Source organism: Schistocerca gregaria, chromosome 2 (genome assembly GCF_023897955.1).
Source record: "Schistocerca gregaria isolate iqSchGreg1 chromosome 2, iqSchGreg1.2, whole genome shotgun sequence".
Taxonomy (NCBI): Eukaryota; Metazoa; Arthropoda; class Insecta; order Orthoptera; family Acrididae; genus Schistocerca; species Schistocerca gregaria.
The window spans coordinates 933,825,076-933,845,245 of record NC_064921.1 but is presented as its reverse complement, the minus strand read 5'-3'; the positions used below and the strand labels follow the sequence as shown (position 1 = coordinate 933,845,245).

General features: G+C 42.5%; 1 protein-coding gene across 1 annotated transcript in view; it reads right to left on the bottom strand.

The window, feature by feature from the left end:
* Nucleotides 1-15,327, bottom strand: part of LOC126335378 (mucin-7-like) — a 100,822-nt gene extending 85,495 nt beyond the window's left edge. The window contains exon 1 of the mRNA XM_049998596.1: nt 15,280-15,327. Coding sequence (XP_049854553.1) covers nt 15,280-15,304 — 25 coding nt within the window. The 5' untranslated portion in view covers nt 15,305-15,327. The remainder of the gene's footprint in view (nt 1-15,279) is intronic.
* Nucleotides 15,328-20,170: the final 4,843 nt, after the last annotated feature.

The window sequence follows — 20,170 nt, the reverse complement described above, 5'->3', positions numbered from 1 at the left end:
ATCCGAAGACCAGTATCAGTTGCAAAGTGATTTAGAAAAGATTGCTGTATGTTGTGGCAAGCGGCAGTTGACGCTAAATAACGAAAAGTGTGAGGTGATCTACATGAGCTCTAAAAGAAAACCGTTGGAATTCGATTACTCGATAAATAGTACAATTCTCAAGGCTGTCAATTCAACTAAGTACCTTGGTGTTAAAATTACGAACAACTTCAGTTGGGAAGACCACATACACTCCTGGAAATGGAAAACAGAACACATTGACACCGGTGTGTCAGACCCACCATACTTGCTCCGGACACTGCGAGAGGGCTGTACAAGCAATGATCACACGCACGGCACAGCGGACACACCAGGAACCGCGGTGTTGGCCGCCGAATGGCGCTAGCTGCGCAGCATTTGTGCACCGCCGCCGTCAGTGTCAGCCAGTTTGCCGTGGCATACGGAGCTCCATCGCAGTCTTTAACACTGGTAGCATGCCGCGACAGCGTGGACGTGAACCGTATGTGCAGTTGACGGACTTTGAGCGTGGGCGTATAGTGGGCATGCGGGAGGCCGGGTGGACGTACCGCCGAATTGCTCAACACGTGGGGCGTGAGGTCTCCACAGTACATCGACGTTGTCGCCAGTGGTCGGCGGAAGGTGCACGTGCCCGTCGACCAGGTACCGGACCGCAGCGACGCACGGATGCACGCCAAGACCGTAGGATCCTACGCAGTGCCGTAGGGGACCGCACCGCCATTTCCCAGCAAATTAGGGACACTGTTGCTCTGGGGTATCGGCGAGGACCATTCGCAACCGTCTCCATGAAGCTGGGCTACGGTCCCGCACACCGTTAGGCCGTCTTCCGCTCACGCCCCAACATCGTGCAGCCCGCCTCCAGTGATGTCGCGACAGGCGTGAATGGAGGGACGAATGGAGACGTGTCGTCTTCAGCGATGAGAGTCGCTTCTGCCTTGGTGCCAATGATGGTCGTATGCGTGTTTGGCGCCGTGCAGGTGAGCGCCACAATCAGGACTGCATACGACCGAGGCACACAGGGCCAACACCCAGCATCATGGTGTGGGGAGCGATCTCCTACACTGGCCGTACACCTCTGGTGATCGTCGAGGGGACACTGAATAGTGCACGGTACATCCAAACCGTCATCGAACCCATCGTTCTACCATTCCTAGACCGGCAAGGGAACTTGCTGTTCCAACGGGACAATGCACGTCCGCATGTATCCCGTGCCACCCAACGTGCTCTAGAAGGTGTAAGTCAACTACCCTGGCCAGCAAGATCTCCGGATCTATCCCCCATTGAGCATGTTTGGGACTGGATGAAGCGTCGTCTCACGCGGTCTGTACGTCCAGCACGAACGCTGGTCCAACTGAGGCGCCAGGTGGAAATGGCATGGCAAGCCGTTCCACAGGACTCCATCCAGCATCTCTACGATCGTCTCCATGGGAGAATAGCAGCCTGCATTGCTGCGAAAGGTGGATATACACTGTACTAGTGCCGACATTGTGCATGCTCTGTTGCCTGTGTCTATGTGCCTGTGGTTCTGTCAGTGTGATCATGTGATGTATCTGACCCCAGGAATGTGTCAATAAAGTTTCCCCTTCCTGGGACAATGAATTCACGGTGTTCTTATTTCAATTTCCAGGAGTGTAGTTAATATTGTGGGGAAGGCGAGCCAAAGGTTGCGTTCATTGGCAGAACACTTAGAAGATGCAACAAGTCCACTTAAGAGACAGCTTACTCTACACTCGTTCGACCCCTGTTAGAATATTGCTGCGCGGTGTGGGACCCTTACCAGGTGGGATTGACGGAGGACATCGAAAGGGTGCAAAAAAGGGCAGCTCGTTATGTATTATCACGTAATAGGGGAGAGAGTGAGGCAGATATGATACGCGAGTTGGGATGGAAGTCATTAAAGCAAAGACGTTTTTCGTCGCGACGAGATCTATTTACGAAATTTCAGTCACCATCTTTCTCTTCCGAATGGGAAAATATTTTGTTGAGTTCAACCTACATAGGTAGTAATGGTCATCGAAATAAAATAAGAGAAATCAGAGCTCGAACAGAAATGTTTAGTTGTTCGTTTTTCCCGTGCGCTTTTCGGGAGTGGAATGGTAGAGAGATAGTATGATTGTGGTTCGATGAACACTCTGCCAAGCACTTAAATGTAAATTGCAAAGTAATCATGTAGATGTAGATGAAAATCATTCTTAACATCCATGTACTTTCTCCTTGCATCTCGTGGTCGTTGCGGTAGCGTTCTCGCTTCCCGTGCCCAGGTTCCCGGCTTCGATTCCCGGCGGGGTCAGGGATTTTCTCTGCCTCGTGATGGCTGGGTGTTGTGTGATGTCCTTAGGTTAGTTAGATTTGGGTAGTTCTAAGTTCTAGGGGACTGATGACCATAGATGTTAAGTCCCATAGTACTCAGAGCCATTTGGACCATTTTTTTCCTTGGTCTGCCCCGACTCCTCCTACCCTTTACTGCTGAACCCATGAGTCTCTTGGGTAACCTTCCTTCTCCCATGCGTCTAACATGATCCCACTATCTAAGCCTCTTCGCCCTGACTGCTACATCTATAGAGTTCAATCCCAGTTTTTCTTTGATTTCCTCATTGTATACACCCTCCTGCCATTGTTCCCATCTACTGGTACCTGCAATCATCCTAGTTACTTTCATATGCGTAACCTCAACCTTATTTATAAGGTAACTTCAATCCACCCAGCTTTCGCTCCCATACAACAAAGTTGGTCGAAAGGTTGAACGGTGCGCAGATAACTTAGTCTTGGTACTGACTTACTTCATGCAGAAGAGAGTAGATGGTAGCTGAGCGCTCACTGCATTAGCTTTGCTACACCTCGTTTCCAGTTCATTCACTATGTTGCCATCCTGTGAGAATATGCATCCTAAGTATTTGAAACCGTCCACCTGTTCTAAGTTTGTTCCTCCTATCTGGCGCTCAATCCGTTTATATCTCTTACCCCTGAAACTACTCTGAACCATGAACGCAATTTACCGTCAACTCTAACTGCTGCTTGACTATCTATGTAAAGACTTTTAATTGCTTGCAAAAGTTTGCCTCATATCCATAATCTCTTAGAACAGACAATAACGCGCTCATATGCCTTTTCTAGATGTATAAAGCATAGATACAATTCTCTGTTCCACTCGTCATGGGTATTCAAATACTGGATTAAGCAGGCGGTATACGGCGCTGTGGTCGGCAAACGCCTATATATGAAAAGTGTTTGGCGCAGCTGTTAGATCGGTTAAAGCTGCTACAATGGCAGGTTATCAAGATTTAAGGTATATTGAACGTGGTGATACAGTCAGCGCACGAACGATGGGACACAGCATCTCCGAGGTAACGATGAAGTGGGGATTTTCCCGTACGACCATTTCACGAGTGTACCGTGAAAATCATCAGTTCGTTAATACATCAGATCTCTGACATTGCTGCTGCGGAAAAATATCTTGCAAGAACGGGACCAACGACGACTGCAAAGAATCGCTCAGTGTGACAGAAGTGCAACCTTTCCGCAAACTGGTGCAGATTTCAATGCTGGGCCGTCAACAGGTGTTAGCGTGCGAACTTCATAGATTCTGCACCGTTAATGACTGCACGACAAAAGCTTAACGCCTCGCCTGGGCCTGCCAACACCGTATTAGACTGTTGATGACTGGAAACATGTTGTCTGGTAGGACGAGCCTCGTTTCAAATTGTATCGATCGGATTGACTTGTACGGGTATAGAGACAACCTCATGAATCCATAGACCCTGCATGTCAGCAGGGGACTGTTTAAGGTGGTGGTGGCTCTGTGATGGTGTGGGGCATGTGCATTTGGAGTGATATGGAACCCCTAATACTTCTACATACGACTGTAATAGGTGTCACGTACGTAAGCATCCTGTCTGATCACCTGGATCCATTCATGTCCACTGTGCATTCCAACGGACTTGGGAAAATCCAGCAGGACAATGCGACACACCACACGTCCAAAATTGCTACAGAATGGCTCTTCTGAGCTTAAACACATCCGCTGGCCACCAAATTCCCCAGACTTGAACATTATTGAGTAAATCTGGGACGCCTTACAAAGTGCAGCTCGGATGAGACCACAACCCCCTACTACTCTTACGAAGTTGTGGACAGCCCTGCAGAATTAATGGTGTCAATGCCCTCCAGCACTACTTCTGACGTTAGTCGTCCAGGACAAGTCGTGTTGCGGCACTTCTGCGTGCTCGTAGGGGCCTTACACGATAATAGGAAGATGTACCAGTTTCTTTGGCTCTTCGGTGTATTTGCTGCCCTCTTCAGAATAGCGACTAACATGGCGGTGTGTAATGTAACTATATTGGTGCGTGAGGAACAGCGATCTGTAATCGAGTTCCGTATTCGAAGAGTTCGTCCACACATGGTGCACCCTCTCCTTCAGCCAGACCACACACGAGCGCTGACACATCTGCAACAGCCCGACCCGTTTAGTTCACTGTCATCGATCATCCTCCACGCGGTCTCGACTTGGCCCCGTCCGATTTTGATCTGTTTCCAAAACATGAAGAACACCTCAGAGCACTTCACTATGATAGTGTTGAAGCCCTGTAACCTGAGGTGAGGTTGTGGCTCCGTCAACACAATCTAACGTTCTTCTCTGACGGTATCAATAAACTGGTCTATCGTGGGGATAAATATGTTCATTGTTAGGGTGTCTATATTAAGAAATAAATATGAAGACATGAATAATAAAGATGTACAATGCTAATTACTTTTGTTTTATTTCTCATAAAAATTTCGGAGGCATTACTTTTCAGCACGATCTCATACTGGTTCCCATACTAACAGTTTCTCATCCCGAAGTTTGAAAACTGAAATACAATTTTTTTAAGGAGTTCATTATGCCATACTGGTTGTTCTGAAGAAATTATTTATTTTTAGCTGTGATGGACTGTTTGACATTTAAGCTATTTTCACGCGTCTGGCATGCTTGCCAAGGATAACACAGACGAAATCACAGACGAGATCATTGTCTCTCCCATTCTTCAACTTGACATACAGCCTGGTGATTATTAAACTTTCACGACTTGAGAGGGCCCACATGGGTGGTCGTAAGTTAATGAAACTGTGCGGAGGAGAAATAACGAATAAACGAATTAAGGATAAACATTTTGATTTGTACACGAGGTGGTATCATTTGTTTATTGCGTACCATGTTCACGTTCCAGGTTCCTAACGTCGCTCAATGTGACGACCATCTGCATTCACAACAGCGTGGGACCACACTACAGATGAAATTTCACAGTTGGTGGCAGCATTCTTCGAACAGTGGACCATGGAATGTTCAGATGTCGCGACACAGTTCGTGCACTACTTGAAGATCACACTCTGCTTCGAGCATTCTCAGCCGTGGCAACAGTAACCTCTGCAACAATTTGTTGCTCAATTGGCCGTCGGCTTTCCCCAGTACCATTTACCATAGGACCAGTTAATTCGAACTTCCAAATCCCGCTCTTCGATCCCCGTGCGGGAAGAGGACGTCTCCGCATTCCATTAATGCGTCGATATTCGAGAAGAGCAGCAGCGCTACTGTTGTTGTTTTGATAAAACAACAGTAAAGCCCTACTCGCCTAGTCCAGATCCATGTTGACTGTCTGCAGCTGCAACGCACACTGATGCTTGTATATGAAACCTACGTCGCCGTACCAGTACCGGCACCTAAAGGCACGTCATGACAAACTACTACTAACGACACAAACATCGTTTCTTTGAAGTTGAGTGTCCATACGATTAACAGTTCTCCGTCTACACTGGCGCAAGTAGCAACAACTTCATTATAACAACCCTATACATCAAAAAAGGAATACAAACGTCTCAAAAATGAGATCGACAGGAAGTGCAAAATGGCTAAGCAGGGATGGCTAGAGGACAAATGTAACGATGTAGAGGCTTATCTCACTAGGGGTAAGATAGATACTGCCTACAGGAAAATTAAAGATACCTTTGGAGATAAGAGAACCACTTGCATGAACACCAAGAGCACAGATGGAAACCCAGTTCTAAGCAAAGAAGGGAAAGCAGAAAGGTAGAAGGAGTATATAGAGGGTCTATACAAGGGCGATGAACTTGAGCACAATATTATGGAAATGGAAGAGGATGTAGATGAAGATGAAATGGGAGATACGATACTGCGTGAAGAGTTTGACAGAGCACTGAAAGACCTGAGTCGAAACAAGACCCCCGGAGTAGACAACATTCCATAAGAACTACTGACGGCCTTGGGAGAGCCAGTCCTGACAAAACTCTACAATCTGGTGATCAAGATGTATGAGACAGGTGAAATACCCTCAGACTTCAAGAAGAATATAATAATTCCAATCCCAAAGAAAGCAGATGTTCACAGATGTGAAAATTACCGAACAATCAGTTTAATAAGTCACGGCTGCAAAATACTAACGCGAATTCTTTACAGACGGATGGAAAAACCAGTAGAAGCCGACCCCGGGGAAGATCAGTTTGGATTCCGTAGAAATACTGGAACACGTGAGGCAATACTGACCTTACGACTTATCTTAGAAGAAAGATTAAGGAAAGGCAAACCTACGTTTCTAGCATTTGTAGACTTAGAGAAAGCTTTTGACAATGTTGACTGGAATACTCTCTTTCAAATTCTTAAGGTGGCAGGGGTAAAATACAGGGAGCGAAAGACTATTTACAATTTCTACAGAAACCAGATGGCAGTTATAAGAGTCGAGGGGCATGAAACGGAAGCAGTGGTTGGGAAGGGAGTAAGACAGGATTGTAGCCTCTCCCGATGTTATTCAATCTCTATATTGAGCAAGCAATGAAGTAAACAAAAGAAAAATTCGGAGTAGGTATTAAAATCCATGGAGAAGAAATAAAAACTTTGAGGTTCGCCGATGACATTGTGATTCTGTCAGAGACGGCAAAGGACTTGGAAGAGCAGTTGAACGGAATGGACAGTGTCTTGAAAGGAGAATATAAGATGAACATCAACAAAAGCAAAACGAGGATAATGGAATGTAGTCGAATTAAGTCGGGTGATGCTGAGGGAATTAGATTAGGAAACGAGACACTTGAAGTAGTAAAGGAGTTTTGCTATTTGGGGAGCAAAATAACTGACGATGATCGAAGTAGAGAGGATATAAAAAGTAGACTGGCAATGGCAAGGAATGCGTTTCTGAAGAAGAGAAATTTGTTAACATCGAGTATAGATTTAAGTGTCAGGAAGTCATTTCTGAAAGTATTTGTATGGAGTGTAGCCATGTATGGAAGTGAAACATGGACGATAAAGAGTTTGGACAAGAAGAGAATAGAAGCTTTCGAAATGTGGTGCTACAGAAGAATGCTGAAGATTAGATGGGTAGATCACATAACTAATGAGGAAGTATTGAATAGGATTGGGAAGAAGAGGAGCTTGTGGCACAACTTGACCAGAAGAAGGGATCGGTTGGTAGGACATGTTCTAAGGCATCAAGGGATCACCAATTTAGAATTGGAGGGCAGCGTGGGGGGTAAAAATCGTAGAGGGAGACCAAGAGCCAAATACACTAAGCAGATTCAGAAGGATGTAGGTTGCAGTAAGTACTGAGAAGAAGCTTGCACAGGATAGAGTAGCATGGAGAGATGCATCAAATTAGTCTCAGGACTGAAGACCACAACCAACCAACCAACTATACATCAAATTAACGTAAAAAAGAGAATTTTTCTGTTATTGTACAAATGATCAGACGTATATCACATATTCTTCATCTGGTTTCGAAGCTCGACCAATAGCCCAGTTCACAGACAAAAATTGCTGGATTGCAAGTCCGCTTATTACGCAAACAACTGCCTTCTTTTTATAAATGCTCAAATAAGTTTGAGGACATTCGCGCCCTATCAGGAGGTACTTTTACTCGCTGCTTAATTTTTGTAGCTATTCGTTTCTGTAGGACTCTTTTTACTTTAATGAGTATTGGTAGCTGGTTTTAATAAGTTTTGAAAAAGGATAAATTAAATAAAGTAGGCGGTGGTGTGTTTGTGTCTGTTATACTAGTTTATCTTGTACTGAAGTTGAAATAGATAGTTCCTGCGAATTACTATGGGTAGAGGTTATACTCAACATACTCAACAGCCGTACCAAAAAAAAAAAAAAAAAAAAAATTGGCTCCTTCTACCGATCTCCCGACTCAGATGATATAAAAGCTGAACGCTTCAAAGAAAACTTGAACCTCATTACAAATTAGTACCCCACTCATACAGTTATAATTGGTGGAGACTTCAGTCTACCTTCTATTTGTTGGCAAAAATACATGTTCAAAGCCGGTGGTAGACAGAAAACATCTTAAGAAATTGTACTAAATGCTTTCTCTGAGGACTACTTTGAACAATTAATTCATGAGCCCACACAAATTGTAAATGGTTGCGAAAACACACTTGACCTCTTAGCCACAAATAATCCTGATCTAATAGAGAGCGTCATAACGGATACAGGGATTAGTCGCGAGATGCTTTTAATGGTTTCCACAATGAAGTGTTGTCTCAAAATATGGTAGAAAACCCGAAGAGATTCTGATCGTATGTAAAGTACACCAGTGGCAAAAAAACAGTCAATAACGTCACTGCGCGATACCGATGGAAATGTTACCGATGATGGTGCCACTAAAGCGGGGTTACTAAATACAGTTTTCCGTAATTCCTTCATGAAAGAAGACGAAGTAAATGTTCCAGAATTCTAAACCAGAACAGCTGTTAGCATGAGTGATACAAAAATAGATATCTTAGGTATTGCGAAACAACTCAAATCGCTTAAGAAACCCAAGTCTTCCGGTCCAGATGGTGTACCAGTCGGGTTCCTGTCAGAGTATGCAGACACAATAGCGACTTCCTTAGCAATCATATACAACCGCTCACATGACCAAGAGTCTGTTCCTGAAGACTGGAAAGTAGCACAGGTCACACCAATATTCAAGAAGGGAAATCGGTGTAACCCATTGAGATACAGACCCATATCACTGACCTCAATTTGCAGTAGGATTTTGGAGCATATACTGTATTCGAACATTATGAATCACCTTGAAGAAAATGACTTATTGATATATAACCAACATGGATTCAGGACATATCGTTCTAGTGCAACACAGCTAGCTCTTTATTCCCATGAAGTAATGAGTGCTGTCGACAAGGGATCTCAGAGCGATCGATTCAAAATTCTTACATTTCCAGAAGGCTTTTGATACCGTTCCTCAAAAGCGGCTATTAATCAAATTGCGTGCACGTGGAGCATCGTGTCTCAGTTGTGTATATGGATTCGTTATTTCCTCTCAGAGAGTTCACAACTCGTAGTGATAGACGGTAAATCATCGAGCAGAACAGAAGTGATATCTGGCGTTCCGTACGTTAGTGTCATAGGCCCACTGTTGTTCCTGATTTATATAAATGATCTAGGTGACAATCTGAGCAGGTCCCTTAAATTGTTTGCAGATGATGCTGTAAATTACCGTCTAGTAAAATCATCAGACGGCCAATTCCAATTACGAAATGATCTATAGAGAATTTCTGTATGGTGCGAAAAGTGGCAATTGGAACTAAAAAAACAAAAGTGCTAGGTCATCCACATGCGTACTAAAAGAAATCCGATAAATTATGAGTATACGATAAATCACACAAATCTAAGGGCTGTCAATTTGACTAAATACCTAGAAATTACAATTACGAGCAACTTAAATTGGTAAGACCACATAGATAATATTGTGGGGAAGGCGAAACAAAGACTGCGCTTTGTTGGCAGAACACTTAGAAGACGCGTCAAACCAACTAAAGAGACAGCCTACATTACACTTGTCCGTCCTCTGCTGGAATATTGCTGGGCGGTATGGGATCCTTACCAGGTAGGATTCACGGAGGACATTGAAAAGTGCAAAGAAGGGCAGCTCGTTTCGTGTTATCGCGCAATAGGGGTGAGAGTCTCACAGTTACCATGTAGCTATAGATGTAGATGTAGACGTTGATCCGTTCTCATCTCAGTTCTCATTTGTTGAGGCAAAAATACAGTACACATTTTTTTGCGGAACATTAGTCAGAAGTTACACCTTTTCACTTTACAAGTGTCTATGTTGCTGTGTATGTCCTGTCTCTGCAGATGTTCCCTTGTTTGAAGAAGAAACAAGCTAACATCAAGAGGGGCTGGAAACGCAGCAGTAACATAAACACCTGCAATCTAAAAGGTGTAGCTTGTGACTGAATTCACCAAAAAATATGTACTGTATTTCAGAGTGAACTTTCTCAACAGATGAGAACACAGGTGAGAACAGGTATTTCTATGACAAGCTACCAGTGAACCGTAATGTAAGGGGAGTTCTTCAAAACCCAACAATATATAAAAATGGAGAAGCGAATCAAAGTACTCACTGATTATGGCGCAAATATGCTGAAACATGTTTGAGCATGTCTAAAAAATGGTTATTTGCATAACATGCGGACCTGACATACGGTAATTTCATATGTCATCTGTAGCGAAGACGGACTAATATCGCATTAGACTTGTGAGTTTGATATACCACGTCGCAGAAAAGGAGAGATAACGGTAGGTGCGCACTTAATGTCGTTTGTACTTCAACCTTCGTATGCATACAACCTGCCTGAAAATAACTTAAATGCCGAAATTGACAGTCAAAAACCGTGCTTTCTTTTTTGCAATTTTACGTACGCAATTGGGAAACGAAAGCCAAATATTATGTTGCAGTTCTTGTCAACATGAGTACCATGACAGCCACAGACGATATGACCATCCAGAAGATACACTGACTTCACGTACACTAATCAACATGCATTGCTCACCATACACTCTCACAGGACTACTGATCATGCACTCTCACAGGAGAAAAAAAAACTGGAAAGAAAGCTAAACTCTGAACAATAATGTACAGTTACAAAACCCGACAAAACGTCAGCGGTAAGGATTTTATCACCCTCCGAATGAGCTATACTACCTGTGACGGGACATGCCGTAAAGAGAGCACAGGCGCATTTTCTGATTTATTTGCGCATTAGCGCTGTTGCTGGTACTGCACGAACAGCATAACAGGTGAGACGTGGTTGACCCACACGGCGAGACTGGTATCATGCACAATTCAGCTGTCCATGGATGACATTATGTCCTCCCGACATCACTTACAAAGAACATATCTGCTCATGGGCAGCGCAAACCACAGTACTTACAGTAAAGTGCAGCACACCATCTTAAAGAGGCGAAGGAACCGATTCAGCAGATATGTACACTATGCAAATGATGTGTATGATTAGTTACAGAACCAAGTATGTTTATCTAACGGATTTTCAGTAAATAATTCAGAACCATGGACGCTTATGTAACGGGTTTTCAGTAAATAGTTAGTAACAATGGTAATTTCTTATCCACGAAATAGGTCGACCCATCAGTCTATAGCTCTCATCGACACACATCAGCTTAGGTAAACACACATTTGACTGCACACGTAATTAGCCAGTGAAAGGCAATTTAATTGAACACCTCGCGAAAGGCAGTTTAATTAATAAACCAAAACAGTTCCACGATCAGTATGGCAGCATGTTAGCCAATGTCTGCATGATTCGTCTAAAATCCTTATATTATAGTAACTGTATGTTTAATTGTCAGTTCTGATAGTTGTTCAATATTTTGCATAGTTTTGCCCATAATTTAAATGTGGTTCTAGGTACATGAATTCTCATCGCAGCAATGAAAATATCAGGTCATATACTGTAAGCAATAGGTGTCATACATGGTTGTACAATACCTATTATTCAAGGTAGGTCACATCAGTTAAAATATGTACGAGTATTTCTTCAACTTTGATTTGTGGACTAACTACTTAAAACAGACTCAGGTGTAATACATCATTTAATTCTGTTTCTGTTCGATTTTGTGAAGACAAATCTCGTTTTAAGACCGAATTGCTGTATAAAAGGTTATAAACGACGTTGGTGATCGCTCAGAGTCGTTAAGTGACGCAGATGCTACAGATTTTCGCGTAGGGTTGACCGAACTTACAAAAAGGTAGCAGCCTTACAGTTCGTTGACACTTGCTTCAGCAGACCTGAAGAGTGCTGGTCTGAGCGGTGATCGAGCCACACGGTCCCGACCATGCAGTAGCTCAAACAATTTTGAGCTTGAAACACATGCTGTGCTACCGCTCATTTTAATTATATACTGAGCTTAAAAGTAGGTAAAAGTTCCACCTTCGTGTCCTAGACGGGCCAGTTGGGACCAACTGACTGCGATGCCATCTTCTGGTAATGGCGACATCTTATGCGGAGAGAAGGGACATGTGGTCAGCACACCACTCGCCCAGCCGTCGTTCGGTTTCTTGACCTTTGAACCCCTACTATTCAGTCGAATAACTCTGCAGTCGATCTCAGGAGGCTGAGTGCACCTCGTTCCAGTCCTCCCACCAACAAACAATCCCTGGCAGTACTGGGAATCGAACCTGGGCTTTCCACATGGCAGTCAGCTCGCTGCCCAACAACGGAGGTGGTCGTATACTGACTTTCGTATCTACCATACTGTGGTCTCGAGTTATTTAAATCTACTTAATTCGCTGATGAAGTTAACCACCGGTCTGCCTTCAGTGAGTCACAAAACAGAATAAACTATTATTTTTGAACTTTAAAAACTGTAGTTGGATTGGAAAATATTGTTTAGATTACTGTATGTATATTCGACACAGCATTCTTTAATGTGATTCATACGTCGAGAACAATTTATTATTTTATTTAGGAGAAGTGCACATGCATGTCTGATAGCATTCCCTAAGACAACGTAGAGACATAGCCAAACAACTTTTATTTCAAAATATTTAACTGTACGTCCCTCAGAGCTTCATTTATTTTGGCTATTTTTCAAAAGGCTGGCCAGACTTTTGTAGGCATTTGTGGTCTCATTCCTCATTCAATGCGATCTTTAGGTACTGAAAAGCCAGAGATGATGTCACCCCCAATGAATAATTCTCTTGTTTGCTTACTCCTGACCTTTGAGACCACCGAATATCCAATCTACTCTTCTCCCAACATGACTTCACTCTCAAATATCTCAACAACTGAGGCAGTTCCATGTAAACAGATATTCTCCTCCATGATACCTAAGGCACTGATGCACTTAGAGGTTCAGCATATCTATACAGTACTCTAACATTGCTCCATGACTAATGCTCCTGCGAGGAGTTTACATAGCTGTGGCCTTGTTGTTGTTGTTGTGGTCTTCAGTCCTGAGACTGGTCTGATGCAGCTCTCCATGCTACTCTATCCTGTGCAAGCCTCTTCATCTCTCAGTACCTACTGCAGCCTACATGTTTCTGAATCTGCTTAGTGTATTCATCACTTGGTCTCCCTCTACGATTTTTACCCTCCTCGCTGCCATCCAGCACTAAATTGGTGATCCCTTGATGCCTCAGAACATGTCCTACCTTACATTTATCATATTCCCAGTTCATGAGTCCAAGTCGACTATCCAGAATAACTCATTCATTACTCGACATTTTTGTGACTGTATCTATAAAATTATCTTCTGTTAGTCCCAGTATCGATGTCCAATATATTTATCCAGTACACGTTTGCAACGAACCAGAGTACTCGATGAGGCCCTACGGATGCTGTCGTGCAAGCATCTCTGGGAAATACGCGTAGATGACAAGTAAAGTCTGAACCTGTTTATGCTGGACCAATAGCATGTTCTTTTCTCATTTCCATGTTTAGGGGCTAACCAATACTTACATCTAACCAAGCAACCCTATATTATGTCCTGTTTACAAGCGACAGCTACTCTTAATATAAAGGGCGAAACATACCAGTAATAATAATGCCACTACTATTCCTATCACTACTGCTACAAACATAAATTTCCCTCCAAAGCTAAAGAATCTACGCATAATAATAATGCAAAACCAATACTGGGTTGATCACATAGGTACAGTTTCAAAGAAGAAATCAGCATCTCTAAGTACCCTACAAAAATATGACATGCTTATCCCTTTTGACCAGAAAAAAAAACTTGTACAAACGTTAGTACTTTCAATTTTTTGTTACAGCGTTGTTACTTTGTAGGATCTATCTCAAGATAGCTCCCGGTGATGTGATCTAGTAATGAACGCCTGCATACGACGTATATGTGACGTTCGACTTATTTATCATATTTCACCATTTCATACACGGCTATCCGAAGTACGTGAGGAAAAGGAGAGAAATTTCCACGTGTTTTGTCTTCTTCACCGTCTTATCAATTTATACAGTCTCTCATATCTCTCCTCGACCTTACCATTCTTGCCTGTACTACACAGCACGAACATTCGTTCACACGAGAGCGAAATCTTTTCTTTTCCAATCAATTATCCAACCGCCCTCTCTAAGTTGTTTCCAGTGACAACAAAACGACTCATTTTGTCACTAAAACAGGTGATGGTACATCTGCTAAAATGATAATAATGTTTGTATTTGATGCGTAAGAAACCGTACCCCTTTACAATTGCGTTCCCTTATTTCCAACGTAACCTTCCTCATTTCCCAAAGGCCTCGTCGATGCAATCTATCTGCTCTCCTCTCCCTGAAAACTAACTATGTCATAAACCTCATTTTTTACAACTAGAAGTACATTTTGTGTATTCTGCTGTAGCTCTTGTTATTGTTATGAGCTACAGTAGCAATGTCATTAGTATTATTCTATACCATTAGTAACACTGTTGTTAATTCTTAGTAGTGTCGCTGCAAATTACATGAGACTCTTTCAAATCTTGTTTTAAAACCATATTTATTAGCCCCCTTTTATTACTGTGTACGAATATTGTATTAAAATTGCAGATGAAGAGATGAACAAAAAATAAATATATTAATAATAATATCGTTATTAATAATAATTCACCCAATATTCTCCAGCACTAGCGCAACGGTTATCATCAGACAATCCGCTTTTAGCAAGAGATTTTGAAAATTTCTTGAAATGTTTACTGCAATCTTACTTGACTCAAAGCTTTAAATATTCGGGGAAATAGTTTCGCAATAAGCATACCCGGCCATAGTTCTTGCAGAAGTAGATGGATCCTTAGGTGTAGTAAATGCAGGATATCGCTTGTTTGTAATGAGCTATAAACTGACACTTAGTCCAAGAGAAACAACAGATATATATGTGTAAATACGAAGAACCACGCAACAGAATTATCTGAAATACCTAACAGCAGCCAGCAGAGATAACAAGGTGAGCCAGGATGCACAACAAAAGGCAAGCATGTGCCGTACCTTCTGACGTGTGGCTGGATGACATCCATTCCAGTCAACCAGATGGCTGGAACAAAAAAAGAAAACAGAAATTAAATAGTGATTTCCTCCTTATTTATGGGTATCATTACGAACTGAAACAGACAGCTATTCGACTCGTAGTAAAAAAGTCTCTGCAAACCGAAGTTACTTCTCAATCTACATCAATATACATATTTTGCATTTCTGCAAGGCATTGTACGTTCCATAGCGGAGTGGGTACCCTCCCTCTCCCCCTCCAGTTTACCAACCGACGCTATTAGTTTGATGAAAGAAAGAACATGTAATAGATATTGACTATTAGTGGGTGTAAATTATACCGATAGCCACTCTGTCATTCCCCTTGATTGATATGAGTTGCATCCTCCCCTCTCCCCCCCCCCCCTCCCCCCATCCCCGCCTATCCTTGCCTCCTAGCTCACGTCCTGGGTATAATATAGCACAAGGGCTTCTTTTCTGAGCCAATAATACATGTTACACAGTTCCGACACATATTCACTCTGAACAATTCTTCTCCTTCCCTTTGAATGACCACTTTATTGGAAAGCTTCAAGGACACAAGTAACATTTGGCTAATGCTTAGCCTACACTACAGTCTTCATATTCAGTAATGAAAGACTAACTGATTCTGCTGTTGCTGTTGGTTAACCACCCAAGTACCGGCCACGCCTAGCGCATTTAACTTCGGCGATCTCATGAGAACCTATGAATTTCAACGAGGCAAGGTCTCTTTTTATAACAGTTTGACACAACATCACAATGTTGACATTGTGATGTCAAGTGATTAGTGTATGCTCGGACATCAATACAAGATATATGTTTTAACTGTGACGTGCAGATGTTCCCTGCTACTTTTTATTACAATTTGAAGTAATATCATTAAGTGACTTTCAGTGTTATAACAAGCACGTACATGTTACAATATTGAAAGATCCTAGGATAACAGCATAGATCTGTCGAAAGCCGTAATAGTAATAAGAAAAGATTTACTAGGGATGTTGGCAAACTTGGCTCTTCCAAAATAATATAACTTTCAGATCGCCCCCTACGGTTGGCGCAATGTCAGATATATATGAAATTAATTATTGAAATGGTAAAGGACTGGTAAATGTATAGCTTCTGAATGCAAACCATGTAAATAGGTAAGTTTCCTTAATCACGTCTGTTTTCCAAACACATTATAAATTACGCGCAAATGAACAGTGTAACAAGAAAAGTACCCACAAATCTTCATGTCTCAAATTAATCTTTACCAAAACATATTTCCAAAATTCCACATCCTTCACATTTTTATCTCAGTGATCTACAAGTTCCAGACCGCTCAGTAGCATGATCAACGCCAAAAATTCCTCACTGCCTTCTCTTTGAATACTCCTCTGTTTGAAAGATATTCAATAAACAGGTACAAAGTGTGGCACATCGAATGAAAACAGAGCTTACATCACTTTTGTTGAATAACGAAAGTAAGCCAGAAACATTGCATGCTGCAGTTCGCTCTTCAAAAATAAAAAAATAAAAATTCTGAGCAACTATCGGTCATCATGCTGACAACAAACTACCACCTAAACTAAATGCTGCCACTGTGGAGGTCATCCATTCCGATCCTTTACAATCTCATTTCGCAGGAGAAATCTGGTTTCATGACCTACTGTAGGGGCATTGCTAAACACGCTCTGTTTTGTTTGTTTAAGTCAGATTTAACGGCTAGTGAGCTTGGAGTGGTCATTAGCCCGGACAGCTGAAACAGTGAGTTGTCGACAACAAGGAACTGCTCTTTCCGCTGAACAGGAATTGTTTATGCTGAACGTCCGAAAGTAAGGGCAATGTCGGTTGTCGGCTAGTAAGCAAATTGTACTATCGCAGCCCCTCCCACGCGTATATCGATAGTCGCTCCCTGGAGAGCGCAGGGCGCGATTAAAGAGAGTCGTAGCCTAGCTTCTGTGGTGTGTGCGTGTATGTGTGTGTGTGTGTGTGTGTGTGTGTGTGTGTGTGTGTGTGTATGTGTGTGTATGCGTGCGTCAGTAACAGTAATTAATATTCATGCCACTGGCATCGAGCATGTATACTTCATGTCACATGCGACGCTCGAAATTCGATGATATATTTGAGAATCATAATTACGAAATAATGTCTCGCGTCGGGAAAACAACCAACGAAACGCGTGGGGTCGGTTACGGGACAAGCAATGTGTACTAGACAGCCACCCACGTGAACATCAGAAGAGGGAAAGAGACATACGATCGGCGTGACTGAATGTTACGAGAAAGGTACTCTGGTTCGGATATCGTACCACCAAATAATCGAAAACGCGCGTCGCGATCGGTCGCGTGTACCATCGTGAGAATAACTAATTATTCCACTAGAACAGATTAACGAAACTTGCAAGGACTGTGTCGGTCATGTAAACCTACAACAGCCTGTGTGAACAAAAAATTTCATGTGCTTATGCTACAGACATTTGTACCGTATGAAAAAGTTTTCGACAGTAAAGTTTTCGACATTGACAATCCAACGGACTAAGACGCAGAAGTGTCAATGAATGATTACAGCGATTATTTGATATATTAATTGTGAAGAGTGGAGCCCAAAACTTAAAGTGCTTGATTAGCAGAACGTATTTTCGATCTTATCAGATAAACTTGGATCGCACTGCGCGAGTGTCTCCCCAGGCTGTTATACGATAATCATTACAGATTCCGCTTCTAGCTGGCAGTGGGAGAAGCAACAAGGACAGCCGCGGGGAAAGAAGGTAAGTGCGGTTTAGTAACGCGGTCGTAAAATAGCCCTGTGTTTATGAGACTTATGCAGTACTGAGCCGGTACCTTAGATGTTTTATCCCCGGGCGTCTTACAGGCTACTGATACCGAGACGGTGCTTCTGTTACCGTACAGTACTGAAAGTAAGTTGCTGGCATCCTACATTTAAATCGTTGAGAAACTGACTGGCAGTTCCCCGTCGATAGCGCCGTGTGGCTCTGCAGGGGAGACGTGGCGTCCGTTCGTTGTCTGTAAGTACTGCAACTCTTCACCAATAAACCTACTCATACTGCTGCATCTCACAACTAACAACACCGGGAAAACAAAACCAATACACAACCGAGCCATACTGTATGTCCTCTTGAGGGCAAAGACTAAATTCAACATTGCAGTTATTAATAGCAAATACCTTGAGTACAGGTAACGCGTTTCTTCCCTAACAAGTCACACACCTCAAACAGTCGCCACATGCACTGTTGTACAGGTATATTCTCTGGAATACACATACAAAGACTGATTGTGGGTAAGAAATCAAACAAGATGTCATTGATCTGTAAAGAGCCACCACCGCGGGTCTCTTACACCAAAAATACTCAGAATCATCCCCAAAACACTTCCAAAAGTTCGTTGTTGGAACTCGGGTTCACCCGGTAGGAAAGCTGTCCCCAGCGCCGAACATGCCCCAAGCGTCAGATATGGTTCAGACACTTGGGTGCTACAAGCTGACTAATCTGCAGTCTTAGAGGAAAGTGCTTGCGTGTTGATTCTCACGCCACTTTCTCTTTGTCCTCGTCAGTGGTGAGAAAAAAAAAAGGTTCAAATGGCTCTGAGCACTATGGGACTTAACATCTATGGTCATCAGTCCCCTAGAACTTAGAACCACTTAAACCTAACTAACCTAAGGACAGCACACAACACCCAGTCATCACGAGGCAGAGAAAGTCCCTGACCCCGCCGGGAATCGAACACGGGAACCCGGGCGTGGGAAGCGAGAACGCTACCGCACGACCACGAGATGCGGACAGTGGTGAGAAATCCGGCTACGTAAGCATACACTGTTGCTAGTGCTACGGAGATGATTTTGTAGGAATTCTGGACAGTCTTCTGGCAAGTTTAACGAAATGGGCACTAATTAAAAATAAGACAGAATTCCTCTGTTAGCGAAACTTACCTATATTTCAACAGCAGTAAGTCCTTTTGAGTCTATCTTGTTGACCTCTGTCTCAGACACCGCGCCTGTGTCCAGCTCCAGACAGATAATCAATCGCTACTTCAGATTAACATACATATATGTCTTTCATTTTCAAGTGATTATTGTCAGAATTGCAGTTTCAAAGAAATCAGAATGGGATGAGGTGGCAATTGAAAACCTACATATGGCTTATTAAATGGAAAATTTACCGCTAGGGTATTAAGCGGAAAATTTACCGCCAGGGAAGGAACTGGCTACTTCTGTGTCCCCAACGGCTCATTAGGAGAAAGTGTTACTGTAAAAAAAGGAAAAGTGCGGCAATGATATTATCATAGGACAAATTTGAAAGCACTTTCAGTGATCGACTAAAAAATCAGTTAATCAAATATGTTACATGTTTAGGCAACTGTTTTTGGCTCCTAAAAAGCATATTTAAAATAAGTTAATTGTTTAGAGGAACATTTGAAGTTGTCACATTATTTCAACAAGGACAAGGAAACACCAGCAATATATATATATATATATATATATATATATATATATATATATATATATATATATATATGGGGGGGGTTTCATAAAGATGCATTCCAAATTTCCTACACATACACCAGCTTTCATGGAGGTCAATGAACGTTTAATACTTACGGCTTTTAACTACATTGATATTACTGTTCTAAACTTTATTTTTATGTCCATGTTTTGGTTCTCATACTGTGTGTCCAGTGTTGGGACCAGTTAGTTGAAGCGTATCATTTTAAACACTTTTTCAAATGTAATCGATGATATGATATTAAAGAGGTAGATACATACTGTGATTCAGCTGCCCCTACCTCCAGTGCCTTCAAATACCACGTGTAAAATTTTCATATTCTCACGCTCGCTGCGCGCAAACTGTTACGCCTACAGAAAAAATGGACAGGGC